The sequence below is a fragment of the Mastigoproctus giganteus genome, chromosome 7 (assembly GCF_048544385.1).
Source record: "Mastigoproctus giganteus isolate SK-2022 chromosome 7, ASM4854438v1, whole genome shotgun sequence".
Taxonomy (NCBI): domain Eukaryota; kingdom Metazoa; phylum Arthropoda; class Arachnida; order Uropygi; family Thelyphonidae; genus Mastigoproctus; species Mastigoproctus giganteus.
The window spans coordinates 234801985-234819827 of NC_143581.1; the positions used below are offsets into that span (position 1 = coordinate 234801985).

General features: G+C 38.3%; 1 protein-coding gene across 1 annotated transcript in view; it reads right to left on the reverse strand.

Moving 5' to 3' along the window:
• The window catches only part of mats (MOB kinase activator-like 1), a 52386-nt gene that overhangs the window by 20658 nt on the left and 13885 nt on the right, over window positions 1-17843 (reverse strand). The window contains exon 2 of the mRNA XM_090377484.1: window positions 11107-11273. Within this exon, the coding sequence (XP_090233610.1) occupies window positions 11107-11273 (167 nt within the window). The remainder of the gene's footprint in view (window positions 1-11106; window positions 11274-17843) is intronic.

Sequence of the window (17843 nt, forward strand, 5' to 3'; positions counted from 1 at the left end):
CGAAAGCACATGACAACTGCAAACTTGACTGGTTGAAAATTGAAAAGGGCTCAATTGTAAAGGGCTTAAAAATTTTAGAAAACATAGACTCCAACGAAGAACGCGTTATAGCTACAAAGCAAGGAATAAAAAAATTATTAGCTTGCTACGAAGAAATTCTGCGTGAAAAAAAGAACGCGCTGTGTCGTCAGACGAATTTGTTAGATTTTATGAAGCCATCGACATCGAAATAACTTTTTAACGTAAGTCATTTGTTTTTTAATACATATTTTGTATTAATATGTATAAAGAACTGCCATTTTATTAATATTTTTCTTCTAAACTAGTGTTTTTGTTAGTCCTTGGTCCCAATTAAGCAAAATTTATATGTATTTATATGCAAAGTTGTACCCCGACTTACGCGAATTCGACTTACGCGATTTTCGTCGGACCCACCTATCGCGTAACTTCGGGGTATTACTGTATCGATATAATCGCAAATGCAATTAGATGGAGTTTACTACCAGTTTATAACAGATTCCACTAGCAGAAACGCAACTGGAAATTGTTTTTATTGTTTTATGGTAGTAACCCCCAGAAATGTGCTTTAGTAAAATGTGAGGTGTTAATAGTGTATCTCGGCCTTTACGGTGTTGTTTATTCAGTTGCTACACGCGCGCAGCTTTGTTTCTGTGTATCAAGCGTGCCACCTCGTTTGTAATTGTGCTTTATTCCCTAAAAATTAGTAAAATACTTAAAAGGTGTGAAAAGGAAGCGTCCTGGCTAAGACACTGCAGATTCAGAGAGAGAAAAAAAGAAGCAATATCGATAAACAGAGGCAGACTGGGTCAAAAATTCTTACCCGGGAAAATTTGTAGTGGCCTCATACTACGGTTTATGGCCAAAATCACACTGGCCTCTGGCCCACCGTGGTTTCCCCCGTAAGGCTTATGGCCAGTCCGCTTCTGTCGATAGAGAAAAAATATGAAATTGTGAAACGCTTTGAGCGAAATGAAAGACCATGTGATATTGCACGTGCTACAGACCTAAATGAGGCAACGCGGAGAATTACAAAGAATGCAGAGAAAATAAAAACAACTTTCATAGCAGGAACAACTCAAAGTGTAATTAAAATCCATTAGATTAAGACACAAAGAATTGGAAGAGATGGAACGGCTGTCATCTGTTTGGATAGAAAATCAAACAAAAAGCAAGTTTGCTTACGATAGAAGCAAAAGCATTAGCAATATTTTATTATGACTTACGTATTATAATTTATACTTACGTATTATAAAATACGTAAGTATTTTATTACGACTATTTTATTTAATATAATAAATTTTTTTACGAATAAAATACGTATTTTATCCGTAAAAAATACTTTTTTAGTATTAAAAAATACTAAAAATACTTTATTATAATATAATATTATTTTTATTACGTATTTTAATCGTTATAAAATACGTAAGTATTTTATAACGATTAAAATTACCCGATTATTTATTGTGTTTGGTAATGTTTTGGTTCGAAATGTCTGTTCAATCTTGGGTGGTCGGCACCTAACCCTACTTTTCCCATAGGGCCTGTTGTTTATATTGCACGATTTTGCATTGCACGAGGGTTTCTAGGAACGCAACTATCGTGCTATACGAGGACAGACTGTATATGGTATATTCTTCCAGCTAATTTGGTCAAACCTTTTGTCTAGAAACTTAATCCTACAATATTCTGTATTTTATGTTAAATTATCTGTTTTTAAGTCTTTTCCCATGTCTATTATGAAGTTTATTAGATGTTCATTATTAAATTTAAATGTGTTTGTAAATCTTATTAGGGTTTTTAGTATGCTATGTTTGAGGTTAAATACCTGTGTTTTTATTGATTTGATATGAATAATTTATCTGACAATAACAAAAATGAACATTGACAACACAAAAGTAATGAATTTAAACCTCAAAATAAAAATTAAGGAGAATAACCAATCAAGATAGAGAGAAATATAATTAATTCACAAGCAATAAGAATATGCAATAATAATAAAAACAGATCTGAAGCACTTGAGATATTAAAAGACACTCATTAAGAACAGAATTCGCGACTTATTTATCAAAAATGTATTTAAATAATGTAATACATACTGAAACAACAAAAGGAGGGCTGTACAGAGTGAAACAAAACTGCAAACATCAAGACAGGACCATTATGTATAATTTCATAAATATATTATTAGTATTAGTAATGAACGCATAGTGCAAGAAAGCCTATGGCTTATGCTGCACCAGCCAAAAAAAAAAAAAGAAAAGAAAAAAACCCCCGAATAATTAATAAAAGAAAAGGAAATTAAACCTATCATCTTATGCATTTCCCTCACTCGAAGGTACTATCCAGATGACCTTTGAATTTCCCCAAAACTGTCAGCCTCTACCACCCATGTAGGCAACTTATTTCAGTAATTTATAACTTGCTGGCTAAAATAAAACTTCCTGCAGTCAAATCTAAACATCTCCCCACATAACTTCAATTTATGTCCCCTAGTTCTAGCATTATTTATAATCTTGAAAATTGTCCTCATTCACTTTACTGATTCCTCTGAGCCGTAAACACCTCAATAAAATCTCCTCTAAGCTGTCTAGTTTCCAAACTCTGCAACCCACATATTCGAAGTCTTTCTTCATAAGGACACCCTTTTGCCGATCTCACCAGGTGAGTTACCCGTCTTTGCACCCTTTCAAGAAGCTCGATGTCTTTCTTTGGGTGTGGTCTCCTACTTGAACAGTATTCCAAGTGGTCTAACAAAAGCCTTATATAATGGGATTTTCACGTCCCTATCTCTACATGCAAAAGTTCGATAGATCATCAATAGGACACCACGGCCTTCCTTGCAACCTGTTTACAACGCTCAGAGAATTTCATGTCTGACTGTATCGTAACACCAAAGTCCCTTTAATGGCGCCTCCGTAGCCAGGTGGGCAGGAGCAGCAGTGCGTAGCACATGCTTCTTGATTAGACTGGGGTTCAAGCCTGTGCCCACCAAATACGGAGGATGCGGAAAGGTCAGAGAATGACCACCGCATATCCCCGGAGCAATATGGCCTTAGTTGCTAATGCTCCTAAAAACCAGATAACAAACAAGTCCCTTTCTTCCAGTACTGGGTTTAGTTGAACTCCACCAAGTGAATAAGTTATTCTGGGATTACTGTTTCCCAGGTGTAATAACTTACACTTTGTTTGATTAAAGCATAGCTGCCATTTTTCTGACCATTCCTGAAGTCTATCTAGGTCTCTCTGAAGAAGCTCAGCTTGACAATGATCATTAACTACTCTACCAATTTTAACATCATCTGCAAATTTAGACATCACACCCTCTATCCCTTCATCAATGACGTTTATGAAAATTAAAAAAACAATAGTGGTCCTAATACTGATCCTTGGGGAAACCCATTTCTTACATCAACCCAATCTGAGGAATAGCCATTTATTACAACCCTCTGCCTCCTGCCCGGAAGCCATTCTGATATCCATCTAAGGATTTTCCCAGTGATTCCAACCTGTTAGAGATTATAAAGCAACCGCTCATGTGGGACTGAGTTCTTCTGAGGATTTTCCATCTAAGATTTTCCCAGTGATTCCAACCTGTTACAGCTTATAAAGCAACCGCTCATGTGGGACTGAGTTCTTCTGAGGATTTTCCATCTAAGATTTTCCCAGTGATTCCAACCTGTTACAGCTTATAAAGCAACCGCTCATGTGGGACTGAGTTCTTCTGCATCTGGAAGCTTTGGATTTGTAAAGTGGTATGGTGTATGTTGAATTACCTAGAATTCTGTGAAATTGTGGAGGCTTGAGTCTTCTATATCCACTGCAACTCCAGCTCCTTGTGCTGGCATTTCTGTTCTCAGCGGCTCCCTGTGCTGCTGGCTTTCCAACAGACTGTGAACAGATGCAGATCTTTCCAATGAAGTTTGGACTTTGTGTGAAGTTTAATTACCGTATTTCCCCCATGTATAAGACACACCTTTTTTTGAAAAATTTGGGGTCTAAAAACTGGGTGCGTCTTATACAGTGGTTGTAGATTTTTTTAAACTTGCATTTCCCGCTTTTTCGCGCTTGTTGTCTTTGCGCTCATTGTTTCGCACTTGTTACCGGTATATTAGGTTACGTTTTGCCACGTTCTGGCCATAAATGGCTCAGAAAAGATTTCTGTACAGTGCTGAATTCAAGTTAAAAGTGATCCAGTTTGCAAAAGTGAAGGGAAATCGTGCTGCTGAACGTAAGTTTGGTCCTCCTCCAACTGATAAAACAATCCGAGACTGGCTACGGGAAGAAGAAACCCTACTGAAAATGCCACGGCAGAAGAAGGCCATTAGAGGCAAGTCAGCAAAATGGCCTAATTTAGAGAGGGAATTGAAGATACAGATTGAGGAGCAAAGGGCAATTGGAATTCCTGTTTCCACAAAGATGGTTCAGCATGAGGCAAGAAGAATTACTGATGAAAAAGAAGTTACTGATTTCAAAGGAGGACACAATTGGTGCTTCAGGTTCATGAAACGGAATGGACTAAGCATGTGTACACGCACCAGACTTGCCCAAAAGATGCCTGAAAGCTACGAGCAGAAGGTCCTTGAATTTCATCGTTTTGTCATTCAATGTCGGAAGACACATCAGTTTGAGTTGGGACAGATTGCAAATATGAACAAAGTCCCCCTTCAATTTGATGTCCCAAGTAACAGAACTGTTGATAAGAAGGGGGTGAAAACTGTAACTGTGAAGACAAGTGGACATGAAAAGAGCCATTATACAGTTGTTCTAGCTTGTTGTGCCGACGGAACCAAGCTGCCTCCCATGTTGATTTTCAAATGCAAAACAATGCCAAAAGAAGACATTCCTCGAAGAGTGATTGTCCACATTCATGATAAGGGTTGGATGGATCAGGATGGGATGAAGATCTGGTTTGAGAAAGTTTGGAGCAGGAGACCAGGTGGGCTCTTACGCAAACTTGCCCTAATGCTACTTGATCAGTTCAGGGCACACATAACAAAAAATACAAAGAAGATTGCTGCAGAGCAAAAAACAAAACTTGCCTTCATACCTGGAGGCTTGACATCCCAGCTCCAACCACTTGATGTCAGCATTAACAAACCCTTCAAAGCTGCTGTGAGAGATGAATGGAACCAATGGGTCTTCTGGGGACAATTTGACACCAGCAGGAAGAGTGAAGAAACCAAATATAGGAGAAGTTTGTACCTGGGTGAAAAGATCCTGGGATAATATCAAGATTGAGATTGTTGTCAAGTTATTTAAGAAGTTTGGCATTTCAAATGCCATTGATGGAACTGAGGATGAGGCAATATATGAAGACAGTGATTCGTCATCAGACACAGATGAGGACAAGCTAATGGATGGGAGTTTTGACAGTGATGAGTTGTATGAATTTTATGATGAATAAAACTTGAGTTCAATAACTTTATGTAATACATTTTTTTTCAAATTTCGGGCCCCAAAATTAAGGTGTGTCTTATACATGGGGAAATACGGTATATGTATATTTTATTTTTTATGTAATTTGATTATTTTTCAATTTGTTCATATGTTTGTTTGTTTGTTATTTAGTTTTTAGGAGCATTAGCAACTAAGGCCATATTGCTCTGGGAATATGCGGTGGTCATTCCCTTGACCTTTCCGCATCCTCCGTATTTGGTGGTGACGGGCTCGAACCCCGGTCTAATCAAGAAGCGTGTGCTACGCACTGCTGCTCCTTCCCACCTGGCTACGGAAGCGCCCAATTTGTTCATATCAATCTTTTTTGGTCATGGTAGGTTTTTTCCCTCCCTGTACGTGGGCAAACAGGAGATGGAGTATATAAGAGTACTGCTAAATTATGTGTAACTGACAGCGGGGTTGTCATTGGTTGGCTGGGACTGCTTTAAGTAATAAATATCAATTTCCTTATTCTGGCTAGATTCAAAGAAATCATACCACACCAAAATTGCGTTAAACAATACAACCTTAAAAGAATTAATTATAAAATGAAAGAACTACAAAATAAATTTGTCATTACAAATACAGATAAGGCCAATAACAACTTCAGTGTTATATGCAAAAAAGTTCTACATTGACACGCTTAAAGAGGAGATGAACCTCAATGATACATATAAGCTCGTGAACTCCACACCTAGCTGCATTACCAAAAAACTTATAGCCATTCACAAAAAAATCGAATTAAAAATAGATAATACAAGATACTCATTCGTATATTGGATCCCCAAATTCCATAAAGTCCCGACTGGAAAAAGGTTCATCACCTCCGGAAAAAACAGCTACATAAAACCATCCAGTAATTTAATGGAGGACAAATTAAATATTATAGCCAACCAACCAACCAACCAATACTAAATTTATCTCCAATAACAAAAAATATTTAGACTACATAAAAAACAATAGAATCAGAAGTCTATACACTTACGACTTTAAAAACCTTTTTCACCAGTATATCACACGATAATTTTAAAAAAGTTCTTTTACACTACTACGAAACTTATCAAAACATAATGGGATGTAATAAACAGTATTGGCACGACCTTATTAATCTTAATGTCAAAAACAATTACGTACTTATGGGAGACAGCATTTACGTGCAGAGTAGGGGAGTGGCTATGGGGGCTAGCAGTTCTTGCTCCATAGCCAACTTTTACCTGCATTATTTCAAAAACAATATCAAAGAAGAAATTATATTCTACAGATACACTGATGATGTCCTGGTTATCAATTTCGACAATTTCAACATTATAGCCCAGGAAATTTATCCCGCAGATTTAACCATAGAATGCACCAACCCGAATAGCAACCTACAAGCTTGCTATCTTGACAGCGAAATCACCATCACCAATGACAATGTTTACACTCGACATTATGATAAGAGAGACCATTTAGCTTCCCAGCTATAAAGCTTATCAACTGGGAGGGCAATTTGGCTAAGCATATCCATGGCAACACTATTAGAAATCAGACAAACAGGTTAACACACATCTGCAATAATCTAGATAACATGACGGAAGCAATAAAAAAACTGATAGATATTCTCATCAAGAATAATATACCTGCCAATTACAGCAGACACCATATTAAAGCGGCCATACTTGCAAACCTCAACCTACACCACCCCAACACCAATCCCAATACACTTACTGAAAATACACTGAACCAGTTTAGAACTATAACACCAATAAATGGCCTGTAGCCCATCTTTACCTGGTTGTCTAAAAACCAGTGTCCATCATCAAACTAAGATGATGACTTCCCAATTTTGATTCCCAGGTTTATTGCGCTCAGAAGAGGCTCGTCGTCTGACTGCTCTGTAACCCAGCTGACCAAATTTTCCTGCCCCAAAACAGACAATCTAATAAATGGTAATTTATCACTTGTATCAAACTCCCAACAACAGAATAATCATGCCTAAGGTATTTTAAACACATAACGTTTATATCCCTTTCTTTAAATACAAATACAGTATAAAACCTAGAGACAGGGTGAAAATTCACATTGAAGGAGGCTGTAAATATGTATATAGCTATCCCCCCCCAGACATACACGGGTCATTATGCCTTAGTAAAGCTATATCAGCCCTTGTCCAGAGGCATTTCCTATATATTTACCTTACACATCTTTTCATTAACATACTTCTTGTATTTAATCATACTAACACTTATTGTACTTGTACAAAAAAACACATCATTCCATTTATATAGATTCCTTCCGCCATCAAAGGCAACCCCCACCCCACTAACTCAAATATAAGCCCTCTCGAGGCTATCAGAACATTTGTATTGACATAGGACATTGCCTACAGCTATTTCACCATTATGCCATAGTCAATGAAAAGTGCAGCTGCACAGTATCATTTAATCAACACATAAAACAACCCAGAAGGCAGGAATCAATCCCTTTTCAGTCTGACCACCACAGAAAAAGAAGGAAGTAAGAACCGATTCTCATTTAATCTGATACATATCCGTTGGGCTTTGTGTCGCCTATCCAATTTGCTGATTCTGACACTATTTTTACAAAATTTAAATTTAACACGAATTTTACAAAATTTAAATTAAACACACAATATCCTTACTCCTTTAATAGCACTTCCCATTTAATTTCTATTAATTTTAATACAATCACCTAAAAATTAAAATGAGGCAAAATTGGAATGGGGACAACAGAAACGGGTAGGTATGAGACATTCTTTTAGTCTGGCTATCGGTCTGCTCAAAGCCCCTGAAGAAGTAGCAGACCGATAACCAAGTGAGAGAACGTTATTTACAATTTTCATTGTTTATTATAATCTTTACAATTTCATTGTTTATTATCATTTTTATTGTTATTTTCATTGCTCATCATCATTTTATTTTTATTTCCATTAATATAATTTTATATAGGTCTTCTAGGCTAAAGCTAGTTTACTTTTACTAACTTTTTAGTTTGGTCCTTATACACCTAATTCCCTACAGATAGATACCATTAAATAAAACTGACTGACTAATGACTAAAACTGTCTGCCAGGGGCACAGGTTGATGACAAAGAGCAGATATATTTTAAGGGTGCAAAAGGTGATATTGTTGTACACGTTGGCTCTAACAATATTAACAGTAAGAGACTGGTGGAATTACTTAACAAATACAAGTCAATGTTGAAAAAAAAAAAAAAAAAAGCCGTGAGTTAGGGTTGAATTTGAAAGTGTCTGCAATTCTGCCCAGACACAATATATTCATCCATGGAGAGATTGTGAAAGGCTCAAGGGGTAGAATTTTTCTCAGCCTGGACTGTGCTTGTTAATAGAAGAGACTGCTTCTATAGAGATGGAATACACTTAAATAGAAAGGGTGCAAGAATATTTGATGTTGCTATTGGGGCAGTGTTAGGTAGGTCGGAAAACTGCTAGCTTGGTGGGGGGGGATACATGGACTAATAGATTAACAGTAGTCGCTGCCAGAGGTGAAAGTGATTCTTGCACTGCTTCTATTGGAATGAGCAGCAGCCTGGAAAACAAGGTGCAGGGGATTTCAGAGACTGCTGGGAGTCATTGCGGAACAAGTGAATACATGGGCTGTGTTAGTGTAGCTAAGAATAGGAACAGGTGCATGTATACTTGCGTGTACATCAATGCTAGAAGTTTGGTAGATGAATTTGAGGTGTTGGTCAAAACATCAAAGGCAGATATTGTTGGGATATCAGAGATGTGGTGTTACACAGATAAGGAATGCAGAAATAGAATTTGGAGAGTAACATGTGTACAGGAAGGATAGACAGGATAGGAAGGGAGGAGGGGATACTCTGTTAGTTAAGAAACACAAAATCCAAGGAAGTACAGCCAGTTGACATGGGTAGACAGAGCAATGTTGAGTTAGTTTGGTGTGACATAAGCACTGGGAAAGCAAAATTGAGAGTAGGAGTGTATTATAGGCCTAATGACTCTGATGAGTATAATAAACAACTGTACAGAGAAATAGAGGGCCAGTAAATCAGACTGTCTTATAATGGGGGATTTTAATTTCCCAGATACTGACTGGAATTTGTGGGTTGGTCACTCACACTAGCAAGGCTGCGTGTGTGAGTGACCAAACACCTGAGAGGGCATAAATTCAAATTGAGGAAAGACAGTTGTAGGATAGATGCGCAGAAGTTTGCTTTAGCCAGTTGGTGGTTGACTGCAGGAACAAACTATCATCTGTCATTGTAGAAGTTGGTGCAAGGAATCCTATCTGTCCTAGTCTGTACAATAAATCACTGAAAGTGTTCCAATCAACCTGTGTATTTACACACACGGAGGGTGTTTATAAATGGTGGGAACACTTTCAATGATTTATTGCATAAAGACTAGGACAGATATCAGTGTGATATACATACCTTGTGAAAGAGAAAAAGTGAGTTTTTTTTTCTTTCTCCAGCATGTCCGATCCAGTGGTTGTGTAGCTTGGTGTTAAGGTAGGCCCGAATGTCATTATGGAAGTGGGGAGGAGTCCCGTCTTGCTGGTAAATAGTCATCACTATCTTCCTGAACTTGAGGCATCAACCTTTGCTGCAGGATATCGAGGTAGGATTGCCCAGTTACTGTGCCTTTGGCAAAGGAGAAAGGTCCGTACAGTTTTCTGCGTGACAAGGCACAGAAAACATTCACCTTCGGCAAATCGCACTTATATTCAATTATCTCTTTAGGTTTCTGGACACCCCAGATTCGATAATTGTGTCGGTTGACCTTCCCATTGTTGTGAAATGTGGCCTCATTGCTAAGCACTAAGTGATTAAAGAAGTTGTCGTGTTCTTCTGTCAGTCCTTGCAGTTCACAACAAAATTGGAAACACTTCTGGCGGTGAATAATGGAACTACATGCCTCTACCGCAACAACTGGGAAGCTTTCATGTTTTCCTCTTTAACAGAGTATAAATAAGTAAATGGTATCTCTCTTACTCCACGTGCAATAAATTACTGAAAGTGTGCCCACCATTTATAGATGCCCTATACATATATATATAGAGAGAGCCATGCAACACTCACCTGAGAATAACTAAACCAGCTACACTGTAAAATGTCTATAAAAATCATCCTGTCATTGATGGGAATCGAACCCAAGCCCTTTCCAACTGGCGTGTGGATGGCAGAGTGCTTATATGCACTGTCTAACACAAAGACATATATATATATTTTGTACATATCTCTTAAGAAATGGAATATAAATTTCTTCTGGTGCAGGATGAGATGTTCACTTTCTTAATTTTTATACCATGGCCTGATGTAACCGAGTGGTCAGGAGCGAGAGTGCAGTAGCATGTGCTCTTTGAGTGGACTGGGATTCAAGCCCGTGACTGCTAAACACGATTAATGTTCGTATTGATTATTTATTGTAACCTCCTCTGACAGGTGGTTGTGCTAAAGTATAAACAAAATCATATTAATAATAATTTGCCCCAGTTTAATTTGCAAAACTGAGTTAGAACATATGTTCTAACCTATTCAATCTGCTTACAAAAGAAGCCAACCAATCAATTGTAAAAACTGTATTAAATTTTTAAAATTGCATTGAGATAAAACAAAATTATGTATAGTAAAGCAAAGAGTGAATTTCTTTTAGTTGTACTTACTATTCACTGCTACCCATTCATTAAGGTCTTCTCCTTCTGGCAACATAACAGCTAACCGTAGATTGCCACTTCCTAAAGTTGCTGCAGCATGCTTCATTAGATCATACTGATGAGTACCTTCTGGAATGTTTTTCTTTGGTTTGAATGTTTTGGAAGAGCGTCCTCCACTGTAGAAGCAATATTATTTATATATGTACATATACAAATCTCGCAAAAAGGATTTGACACATTTAAAGCTCAATATAAATGATATCAATATTACTATTATCTGACAAATCTTATACAGCTTTACCCAGATTAAGCTTATACCATTAGGCTTCAATAATCATATAAGACTTATTACAGAAGTTAAACTTTGATTCTCTTGATATTACATATGGATTAATTGAGAGGACAACGGCAGAGAAAGCTACATATGAAATTCACAGTGTAACAAAATATCATAAGCACAAAACAGAAATATGCTGTTTATTTCATAATTATCAATTTAGTTAAAATTAATACCAAACCTAAGGGTTATATCTTTTTAATTAAACAGATGATTCTAGTAGTTCAATGCAGAGAAACTACTGACAGGGATCCTAAATCAGTACATCTTAATGTTGTACAGTCAGTACATCTTAATGTTGACATTAGCATTAGCATTAGCATTAGTAGAGGCATTTGATGCAAGAAAGCAAGCTTATGCAGCATCAGCCAAAAAAAAAAAAAAAAAAAAAAAAAAGTAACATAAATAAATAAAAATAACCACTTCCACTTCACCCCTCTGTTCATTCGAAATACCTGTCCAGCTGAGCCTTAAACTTATTTAGGCTATCCACTTCCACGACAAGGGATGGAAGTCTGTTCCACCCACCAACCACCCGCTGGCTAAAGGCAAATTTCCGCACATCTATCCTACATCTGTCTTTCCTCAATTTGAATTTATGCCCTCTCAGGTGATTTTTCTGAGCTAGAGGAAGAATCCCATCAGCATTGAGCATGCTCAAACCATTCAAGGCTTTGTACACCTCTATCAGATCACCCCGCTGGTGCCTAGTTTCCAGACACTGTAATTTGCAAAACTTAAGCCTTTCTTCGTAAGAGAACCCCTTTGTCCCATTCACCAATCTAGTTGCCCTTCTCTGTACTCGTTCCAGCAGCTCTACATCCTTCCTGAAATGAGGCCTCCAGGCCTGTATACAGTACTCTAGGTGTGGCCTGACCATTGCCTTATACAAGGGAATAATCACCACCTTATCCCTGCTAGAAAAATTCCTATATATCATTGACAATACACCATGAGCTACTCTTGCAGCTCGTCTGCACTGCTCAGAGAACTTCATATCTGCCTGCACCACCACCCCCAGGTCCCTTTCATTCTCTACCACTGTCAGTGTAGTACCACAGAGTTGATACGTTGCTCTGGGGTTGCTGTTTCCCATATGTAGTACTTTACATTTGTCAATGTTAAACTTCATTTGCCACCTCGAAGCCCATCTGCCCAACCTTTCCAAATCCTGTTGCAGCAGCATAGTGTCAGTAGTGTCCCTGACAACCCTGCCAACCTTCGTATCGTCTGCAAACTTGGACATTAAGCCTGATATACCATCATCAATATCATTTATAAATACAGAAAACAATAAAGGCCCCAATACTGAACCCTGAGGGACTCCACTAATAACATTAGTCCACGATGAGCAGTGTCCATTGATTACCACTCTCTGTCTTCTCCCCCTCAACCACCCCTTTATCCATAGCAGCAACTTGCCTCCAATGCCACACTGCTCCAATTTGTGCAGCAGTCTTCCATGTGCAACAGTATCAAAAGCCTTTCTAAGATCCAAGTATATAATATCAAAGTTATTCCCTGCATCCAGTTCTTTTGTGATTGCATCATAGTATCCAATCAAATTGGTCAGGCAAGACTTCCCCTTAACAAAACCATGCTGTGTCCTAGCTATAACTGAAGTCTTGTCTAGATGATCCTGCAGTGCTTCTTTCACCAGTGCCTCCATTAATTTTCCGGAAACAGAAGTTAAACTCACAGGTCTATAATTACTTGTGTCAGCCTTTGATCCCCCTTTGTGAATTGGGGTCACATTTGCACATCTCCAGTCAATGGGTACCTCCCCTGAGTCCAAGGAAGCTCTCATAATTATGGCTAAGGGTTTGCTTACCTCCTTTGCTGCCTCCTTTAATATAACTGGATAGATCCCATCCACCCCAGGTGCCTTTCTTGTGTTTATCTTCAACAATTTCTCCTCCACTTTGCTCTCAGTTATTACAAGATTCTCTAGCTTACTGCTAGAGTTGAATACACCTCTGGCATTCCCCTCGCTGAATAACTCCTCATGTGTGAATGTCGATGCAAAATATTCATTTAGTTTGTTAGCTACCCGAGCAGGGTCATCAACAGTTGACCCATCGATCTCAAGTGGACCAATCTGATTCATCCCCTTCCTTCTAGAGTTTACATAAGTAAAGAACTCTTTGCTGTTTTTCTTCGCATCCCTTGCCAAGGATCTCTCGTAATCTGCCTTCGCCTGCCTAACCTCCTTTGTAACTTGGTTACAGATCAACTTGTATCTATCATAGGCGTCCGTGTCATGTGTTAATTTGTATGTATCCCATGCATTTTTCTTCTCTGTCATATGCCTCATTAGTTCATCTGACAACCATTTAGGCCTAAACCTTGAACAATATTTCTTAGTTGGTATGTAAAGCCTAGTAGCTTCCACGATAAATTCTTTGAATGCTTCCCATTTTGAATTTGCTGTTGGCAATATCATCAGTTGATCCCACTGTATAGAATTTAAATACTGTCTCAGTCCATTGTAGTCGCCTTTACGAAAGGAATACCCCTTCCCTTTACCCCTAATGGTAGTTACCTCTTTGAGTAACTCCCACTTCAGCACACTGTGATCACTGCCACCAAGTGGTTCATTTATCTGCAGATTCTTAATGCATGAAGAATCACTACTGATAATCAAATCAAGAGTATTACTCCCTCTAGTTGCCTCCCGAACATGCTGATGTAGAAAACAATCATCCAATAAATCCACAAAAGCCTTGCTACTGTGCGAGTGACCAGCCCCCAAATTCCAGTCAATATCTGGGAAATTAAAATCCCCCATTATAAGACTCTCTGATTTACTGGCCCACTCTATTTCTCCGAACAGTTTCTTATTATACTCATCAGAGTCATTAGGCCTATAGCACACTCCTACTCTCAATTTTGATCTCCCAATGCTTATGTCACACCAAACTGACTCTACACTGCACTGTCCAGCGATGTCCACTGGCTTCACTTCCTTGGATTTTATGTGTTTTTTAACTAATAGCATAACCCCTCCTCCCTTCCTATCCTGTCTATTCTTTCTGTAGACATTGTACTCCCCAAATTCCAGTTCTGCATTTCTTATATCTGTGTGACACCACGTCTCTGAAATCCCCACAATATCTGCCTTTGATGTTTTGAGCAATACCTCAAATTCATCAAATTTATTTACTAAACTCCTAGCATTGGTGTACACACAAGTATACATGCACCTGTTCTTTTTCTTAGCTACCCTAACACAACCCATGTGTTTACTTGTACCCCAATGATTCCCAGCAGTCTCTGAAATATCCTGCATCTTATTTTCCAGGCTGCGGCTCATTCCAATAGAAGCAGTGCAAGAATCACTTTCACCTCTGCCAGTGGCTACTGTTAATCTATTAGTCCTTGTATCCCCCCAATCTAGCAGTTTTCCGACCCACCTAACATTGCCTCGATAGCATCAGCAAACATTCTTGCACCCTTTCTATTTAAGTGTATCCCATCCCTGTAGAAGCAGTCTCTCCTGTTAACAAGTACAGACCAGGCTGAAAAAAATTCTACCCCTTGAGCCCTGCACAATCTTTCCAGGGCCGAATTGATTGACAGGGCTCTCATCATATACTCCCTCCTATCGTGTCTGGGCAGAATTGCAGACACTTTCAATTTCAACCCTAATTCACGGCTTTTTTTCATCAGTGACCTGTACTTGTCAAGTAATTCCGCCGGTCTCCTACTCTTAATGTCATTAGTGCCAACGTGTACAACTATATCACCTTTTGTGCCCTTAAAAGATGATATCCGCTCTACAACGTCATCAACTTTTGCCCCTGGCAGACATACCCTGGTCCTATTCCACCTATCCTTTTTACAAAGCATGTTTCCCGTTTCCCTGACAATAGAGTCACCAACAACTACTAGTTCCTTTGGGACCAGCGCATTCTGCCTTGGGGGTTGCCGCTGTGTTCCGCGATGACCAAGTGCAAGCTCTGGCATTGGTGTGGGCAGCTGAGAGCTTGATGGGCCCCTCACTTGTAATCCTTCGAGGGCATCCACCCTATCCTTCAAGCTCTCACATCTTATAATAAGAATTTGCACATAAAGGAACCACTAGGTGGCAGTGATCACAGGGTACCAATCTGATTCAATGGGGGATTTACTCAAAGATGTAACTACCATCAGGGGTAAAGGGAAAGGTTTTTGCATTCGTAAAGGTGACTACAGTGGTCTCAGAGATTTTTTAAATTCTATACAGTGGGACCAACTGATGACGTTACCAAAAGCAAAAGTAAATGGGAAGCAATCAAGGAATTAATCTTGGAAGCTACTAGGCCTTTCATACAAACTAAAAATACCATTCAACATTTAGGGTTAAACGGATGTCAGAGGAACTAATGAGATTCGTGGCAGAGAAGAAAAATGCATGGGATGCACATAAATTATCTGTGTTTTTTCTTTGCATCCTTAGCAAAGGCAGCTAAGGCAGATTATGAGAAATCTTTGGCAAAGGAAGCAAAGAAAAACAGTAAAGACTTCTTTACAGGTGACCCCCGCTTAACGCTGATCATTCGTTCCGGAAAAACAGAGCGCTAAGTGAATCCGCGCTAAGCGAGCGCCGCTTTCCCATAAGGTAACATATGTATTTATGAGCTGCGGTCGGTGCCATAGGATATTTCCTAATGAATAATAAACAGTAATGAAAAGATGCACAAATGTAGGTCAAAATATTTAATATTCAAATATTTGCACATATAAAATATTCTGCATTGCATACGTATAATTATGTGGTAACTACTTGCGTATCAAAAGTAAATTTAAAATTCCAATTAAAATAATGAATTTAATTTAATTGATGAATTTAATCATGAAAAATGTGTGGATTTTGAGTTGGACTTTGGCCCTCTTCCAAATAAACTAAAAGGGGTATTAATTTTAAATCCCCCGCAGCGTTACAACCAACAATAAAGTCAACCGATCCTTCGCCGCTTTGAAACCTGGCATGTTTTTTTCTTCTTTCAATATGAAACTCCTTTTAGGCATTCGTTTCCACAAAAGTCCTGCTTCAGCTATGTTAAAAACTTGTTGAGAAGTATAACACATAATACCCCTCTTCAATAATTTTAACAAGTTCTTTTTTGAAAGTTTCGGCTCCTTGATCTGCACTTGCGGCTTCTCCCTGGATTTTAAATCTATTCAACCAGCCCTTACCAGTTTTAAATGGTTCCACTTTTTTTTTTTTTTTAGGCGACTTTTCTTCAGATCATCATATTGGCTAATCTCTTTCGCTCTCTCTCTCTCTCTTTTTTTAATATTTAACTTAATTCAATTCTGCATTGGAATATTATCTTCGATAAAATTAGTCTTCCATTTCAATCCTAATAGCGGGCCTAGTCCTATAGAATAGAATAGAATCTTTAATTGCAGCAATGATAGACATACAATTAGTCCCGTCACGGCATGGTGGTGCCAGGGGTTTACAAAACATATTTACAAAAGATACATGAGAAAGTTGCTTGCAGTGGAACAGCTATCTTTCCCGCTGCAAAAATTAATTCTTTATTTTTTTATAATTGTTCTTACAGTTAAAGTTGCAAGTCCTAAATTATGGCACACATCCGTTTGTCGTTGACCGGAATCGATTTGCTGCAAAACGTCTAATTTAATTTTCAAATTCAGTCTTTTTCTTACATTTATAGTCTTCGTACTGCGCCCAGACGTTGCTTTTTCATTCCTATCAGTCATTATTAGCTCTTCGAAAATGTAACTGCGTTGGTTGAATTAATTACGATACAATGTTCAAGTAAACTTTCCGTTACGCACAATGTCTAATACTCTACTGAGTGATGACTAGACTTCGGATAAATGCATATAACGCAAATATTACAAGCAATATACTTGATCATTTTTTAGAATGTTGATCTCGGAACTACGTAACAAGTCACTGTACTGAAACTAAATTAGCGTGCGAGAAAATTTCACTGAGCGTGGGAAAATTTCTCAAGTCGGTGTGGGAAACGTTTTAATGCTGTTTTGCTATTCATTTTCAAGCTATCGACTTTTTTTTTTTTTTTTTTTTTATGAGAACCCCAAACACGAAAGGTATCAAAACCTATAGTACTTAGTACCGTGCATGGGTTGAAGGAGAGGTATGGGGAGAGGGGAGGGGATGCCGGAAACTTTGCTCTAGAGACTAAACATGGGTTTCACCACTTCAAGCCTCCAATAAGCAAAGTGGTGGTATTTCACCGGTTGATGAAAGTCGTCTACTCCATCAAATGAAACGATTTCGTTAATATGTCAAAAATGTAATCTGTAAAAGAGCGTTATAGTGATCTGTGACAGCATTATAGTCAGATACGGGTTATAATATAAGAACAGCGTTATAGCGAATCAGCGTATAGCGAACTGCGTTATAACGGGGACCTGCTGTACTTATGTA